Genomic DNA, 6,000 nt, shown 5'->3' on the forward strand with positions numbered 1-6,000 from the left:
CTGCCTTCCGCTCAGGTCATGATCCCGGGGTCCTGGGATCGAGCCCCACATCGGGCTCTCCGCTCTGCGGGGGGCCTGCTTCCTCCTCTCTCTGCCTGCCTCTCTGCCTAGATTTCTCTCTGTCAAATAAATAAAATTTTAAAAAAATTAATAAAAAATTAGTAAAGATTTATTTATTTGACAGACAGAGATCACAAGTAGGCAAAGAGGCAGGCAGAGAGAGAGGAGGAAGCAGGCTCCCTGCTGAGCAGAGAGCCTGATGCCGGGCTCAATCCCAGGACCTGAGACCATGACCTGAGCCGAAGGCAGAGGCTTTAACCCACTGAGCCACCCAGGTGCCCCTGATGTCCATATTAAAACAACTCACACTACACTTCTGCCCTGCACAGTTTAAAAAAAAAAAACAAAAAAACTGGGGCGCCTGGGTGGCTCAGCGGTTTAAAGCCTCTGCCTTCAGCTCAGGTCATGATCTCAGGGTCCTGGGATCGAGCCCCGCATCGGGCTTTCTGCTCGGCGGAGAGCCTCCTTCCTCCTCTCTCCCTCTCTGCCTGCCTCTCTGCCTGCTTGTGATCTCTGTTTGTCAAATAAATAAATAAATCTTTAAAAAAAAAAAAAAAAAACTCCCTGGAGAGGCCAACAGACCACAGGTACTTACTGAACAGGACTCTTTTAAGAGTCTGAAATTTCCAATTTGGAAATACTTAGCAAATTAAAACACAATGCAAGTAACAAGCTTTTTTTTTTCTCGTAAGGAAAACAAATCTTCAGCCTGTTTAGGGCTTCGATCTTCAGGACTGATCAATCTTCCCGTGAAATCCTCTTCCCTGACCCTGCCAAGGAGATCAACCCCTTTACCCGTGATGCTCCCAGAGGACAGCACTGCACCTCCTCACTGTTCCTGTGTACTCAGGGAGCCCTGGAGACACAGAACCGTGACTTACTGACCTTTGTATGTCCTGCCACTAACATATTGCCTGGTACAATGTGGATGTCCAGAATATATATATAGACATTTGTTAATTTTAAGAAATGAATATATAGGGGCACCTGGGTGGCTCAGTGGGTTAAGCCTCTGCCTTCGGCTCAGGTCATGATCTCGGCGTCCCAGGATCAGGTCCCTCGTTGGGCTCTCTGCTCAGCAGGGAGCCTGCTTCTCCCCCACCTCCACGCCTGCCTCTCTACCCACTTGTGTTCTGTCAAATAAATAAATAAAATCTTAAAAAAAAAAAAAAATAAGTGGGGCGCCTGGGTGGCTCAGTCATTAAGGCTACAGCCAGGTCATGATCTCAGAGTCCTGGAATCGAGTCCCACATCCGGGTTCCTGCTCTGTGGGAGGCCTGCTTCTCCCTCTCTCACTTCCTCTGCTGTGTTCCCTCTCTCACTGCGTCTCTGTCAAATAAATAAAATCTTTAAAAAATAAATAAAAATTTTAAAAAATGAATATATATTCAAAGTCTAATCTATTAGAAAGAGCAACCATTAATATTAATAAATGATAACGTGAATCATGGTGACATTTTCATTTAAAAATTTTTATAGGGACACCCAAGCAGCTCAGTGGGTTGAGCGCCTGACTCTTGGTTTCATTCAGGGCATAACCTCAGGGTCCTAGGATCTAGCCCCAAGTCTGGGCTCTGTGCTCAGTGTGAAGTCTGCTTGAGGTTCTCTCCTCCTACCTCTCCCCCTGCACACGCACTCTCTTTTAAATAAATAAATCTTTTTTAAAAATACATACATATACATACACATTTATAAATGAATGATTCCCTAAAGAGGAAACATGATTTCTCACCAACATTAAATTCACAAAACTGACTCAAGAACTTTCCTGTCTTCTTCCTTCAAAATAGTCTTTCGGGGATTTCTTTTGTTTATATTTTTTATAATTTATCTACAGGGGATTAGACTACAAGCATTACTTTTAACTTAACCTACCCAATAAAGGGAAGGGAGGAAAAGCTAAAAAGAGAGCAAGAGAGGGAAAGGGAGCAAGCAGTAAATAAATGAACAAAGTGAATCAAAAGAAGCTACTCTTAAGAATCTATAAATATAAAATAAAAGGTGATCCATAAGTGAAAATAAAAATGTGGTAAATACAAGTAACGACAACATTAATGGCAGTTAGCCAAAGTAGCTATGCCCATTGAGAAATGTGACTTAAGAAAAGTTTCATAAGGGGGGTGCATGGGCGGCTCAGTGGGTTAAGCCTCTGCCTTCAGCTCAGATCATAATCCCAGGGTCCTGGGATCGAGTCCCACATCAGTCTCTCTGCTCAGCCGGGAGCCTGCTCCACCTCCCACCTCCGACCTCCTCCCTGCCTACTTGTGATCTCACTCTGTCAAATAAATAATTTTTTTTAAAGAGAAATGTTTTATAGCTAACCCATTTATCAAATGGGTTAATCAAAAGCTTAATAGAGGATGTTAAACTTTTTGAATTACATTTGAAATTTTTAATCATTCAAATACTTATCACAAACCTACCAGCAATTGCATAAAGTTTCATTCTTTTCTACTCCTTAAATTCTTAGTCAATAATTCCTTTAATAACTAAGAGTAGAAGAGAACAGGAAACAAACTATCGCTCCACCAGTAGGCACTTAAGGTAAGGCCTTGGGACCTATCGGCCTATAAGAAAGGATAAACTCACTGAACTACTTGCTTTTTAACCACAGTAAGGGGACCCCTTAGCTGGGCTTTCATGTGCCCATCAGAATCCATAACGACGGCAGAGGACAGATGCCAGTTGGGTTACATGTCCTTTTGGTTTTCTCACCTTCACTATCTCCAAGCTATGCCCTGTTTTGACTGGACATAAAACCCAATGAAAACTATCCCCAATATTCTATTTCATTATTTATTAACTTTCTAATACCATGTGTCAGATCTGGTCGCATCAGCAAACAGGAATGCCCCCTTAAGCTCAGTGAGTACCCAGATGGCTGAGCTGGAACCACATATTACACACACATACACACACACACACATACCCACACGTGTTAGAGCAGTCAGAGATCGCCTCTGGAGAGTACTGAAATAAATTGTTTCTTGACCCTTGTCAAAGAATCATTAACAAGTTTGTTTGTCTTAATGCTGTGGGGATCAGGACAGAAAGAGAATGATGGCTCAGCTAACTATGCCAGAAAAGGGGGGGGGGGGTTGATCTGTCTGGTGGGACCCTGGGCATTGAGAACAGCACATATTTTGGAGCAATGGACTGAGCCCTTTTTTGAGACGACTTAGGAGAGACACAACAAAGCTGCCCTCTCTGGAAAGAAAAGAAAAAAGAAAAGAGAGGAAAGGAAGGGAAAGGGAAGGAACGGAAAAGGGGAGGGAAAGGAAAACGAAAAGAAAAAGAGATTTTACTGAGCTGGTGTGCAGGGCCTGAAAGGATCCCCCGAAGAAGGCAGGACTTGCCAGAAGCAGCTCTAGGCGGCTCAGCCCGAGCAGGTGACCGCGGAGGGCCCTGATTGGCAGCCACTCAACCACGAGCGCACTCACCTGTGAACACGTTCTGGAAACCATCAGCAGCCGCCGGGGCCGCGGACACCTTGGCGGCCTGCGCTGCGGGCGGCCCACCACTCCCCTCCGAGGCCGCCCCGCGTTCCAGCAGGTGCGCAGAGCCCCCGGGCAGGGGCGCGCGGCTGCCCAGCTCCTCCGTCCAGTCGGCTGAGCGGCTCAGGCCGCAGGCGAGGCCGCCGTCAGCCCGGTGCTTCTTGGCTGGAGCGGCGGCCGAGACCAGGGCGGCTCTGGGCCCCCGGCTCAGGGAGGGCTCCAGCCGCCTCTTGATCCTGGGGCTCTGGCTGGGGGACTGGGAGGGAGAGTGGTTGGGCGAGCTGAGCTGCCGGGTGGTGGTCTTGATGTAGCAGGGGGTGATGAGCGGGTAGGGCTTGAAGCAGCGCGGGCTGGGCGCGGGGCTGCTGGGCAGGGAGGCCGCCGCCGGGGCGCTGGGCCTGTCGGGCTCCCCCTCGGGCTCTGCCCCCGGCGCCGGGGGCACCTCTCCCACCCCCGGGCCCCACGCCTCCCCCGGAGAGTCTCGGCGGGCATCCTCAAATGCATCTTCCTCGCCCTCCTCGTCAGTGTCCCCAACCCCTGGCCCGGCGGCTGCGGCCGAGCCCTCTCCCGGCGAGGACTCGGGGAACGCGAAGGCGGTGGAGGAGGGCGATTCTGCGGCCGCCGGCTGGCCCACGGGCAGGCCGGGCTCCGCCGAGGCTCCAGGGCCGCCGGGGGGCGGGGGGCGGGGGCTGCTCGGGCGCCCGGGGCTCGGGGACCAGGCTGCCGGGCAGGTCAGAGCGCGCAGGCACCGCCTGCTCCGTGTCCGGACTGCGAGGGGCGCCCCCGGCTGCGCTGCTGGACCCCAGCAAGTACTGGTCCAGGCCCAGGAAGGCCCCGGGCTGGGGGGAGGCGGCTGTGGAGGGCGCCGCAGGCTCCTCGGGGCCCTGGAGCAGCAGCAGCTGCTGCTGCTGTTGCTGGCGGATCGCCTGCTGAATGTCTGAAAGCAGGTCCTCCTGCTCCGTGGCCGAGTGAAAGCTGTAGATGTCCGTGTCCGAGCCCGAACTGGTCCTTTGTCCATCCTGCGTCCCCGCGGCGGTCTCCAAACCCTCCAAGACCACCCTGCCCCCACCCCCAGCCTCCGTGGGTCCATGGTCCCTCGGACGGGTTACCTCGAAGGGGTCTGCACACTCGGTGTCCGACAGGCCCGTCTCGTCCGCCGAGAGGCTGAGGTCTGGCGTCTTGGTGACCAGAGAGTGCGCGCTGTCCAGCTCCCCGGTCTGCAGGGCCTGGGGGTCCAGCACGTCCTCGCGGGAGCCGCCGGTGCTCTTCCCCTTGGACAGGTTCTTCCTGATCCGCAGGTTGGAGAACACGGAGGCTCTGGATTCCGACTTGCTCTTCTTCTTGCCCAGCTCCCCCCCGCCGCCGCCCCCTCCCCCCTTGCCGTGCTTGCCCAGCGCCTTCTTGCCCCCGCTCCCCTTCTTTGTGGCTTCCACATCCCTGGGCCCAACGGCATCCTCGGCGCCGCTTCCGCCTTCGTGCCAGGCATCACCTGCGCTCCTCTTCAGCTTCCCATCCTGGTTCCCCATGTTGCAATCCCGCTGCTCAGCCGAGGCGCCTCCGACACTCAGGCCATGCCGGCCCTCCTCGGCGCCCAGCCCGCACAGGGGGAGGCGCGGGGGCCAGGCAGGCGGCCGGGCGAGCCTCTGGGCGAGGAGGCCGACGCGCGTGGGGCCGGCGCTGCTCGCATCTGCCGCTTCTCCGCACAATGCGCGCCCGTGCCCGCGGCGGCCGTGGCGGCGGCTGCAGCCCGGCGCGAGCGGGGCTCGAACATGCTCAGTGCGGCGCTCGCAGCCAGCCAATGGCTGCGCGGAACGCAGGGCGGGCCGGGCCCCCCAATGGCCGCCGCCGACCCCGCCGCCCGCGCCCGGCTCCTCGCCGAAGCCGCGCGCGAAAGACGCTTGCTCTATCTCGGGCACCTTCCTCTCCACCGTGTGCACCGAGTGCGCGGTCCCCGCGGAGGAGGTTCGTCCGCCGGAGGGGACGCCGCCGACTTCAAAGCTGCGGGACCTGCAAGGGAAAAAGTTACACAAAAAAATCTTAAATGGGGAACACCTGAACCCACGTTCCAGTTTGGGGGTGCCAGAGTGTGGGGGCCCCTCCCCCGTGGGCCTGCAGGGCTCCTCGATAAATACGTGTTGAATGAATGGATTATTCTTTTAACAACTGATCATCTTGAACAATGTTAATGGCCTCGAGCGTATGGTTTAGGGAAGGTTCCCACATAGAGCGCCGCTTTCTTGTTTGATGCAGACCTTGCATCCGTCTACGGGAGAGAACGTTAGCTGCCATTTCGAAAATTCATTTTTCAAACTTTTCTTGACAAAATGGTAAGGTGAGGGAATAAAAAAAATCCTAGGAGATTAGAGTTGATTAAAATGCTAATCTCCAAAATTCTATGTATTTACCATATAAATCAAATAGCATTTGTATTCCGAAAGGGTACATA

At 53.8% G+C, this 6,000-nt stretch overlaps 1 protein-coding gene across 1 annotated transcript in view; it reads right to left on the reverse strand.

Annotated features, from left to right (window-relative positions):
• Positions 1-5,264, reverse strand: part of FMN2 (formin 2) — a 371,607-nt gene extending 366,343 nt beyond the window's left edge. The window contains 2 exon segments of the mRNA XM_045983452.1: positions 3,501-4,236; positions 4,238-5,264. Coding sequence (XP_045839408.1) covers positions 3,501-4,236; positions 4,238-5,080 — 1,579 coding nt within the window. The 5' untranslated portion in view covers positions 5,081-5,264.
• Positions 5,265-6,000: the final 736 nt, after the last annotated feature.

This window comes from Meles meles, chromosome 17, assembly GCF_922984935.1.
Source record: "Meles meles chromosome 17, mMelMel3.1 paternal haplotype, whole genome shotgun sequence".
Lineage (NCBI taxonomy): Eukaryota > Metazoa > Chordata > Mammalia > Carnivora > Mustelidae > Meles > Meles meles.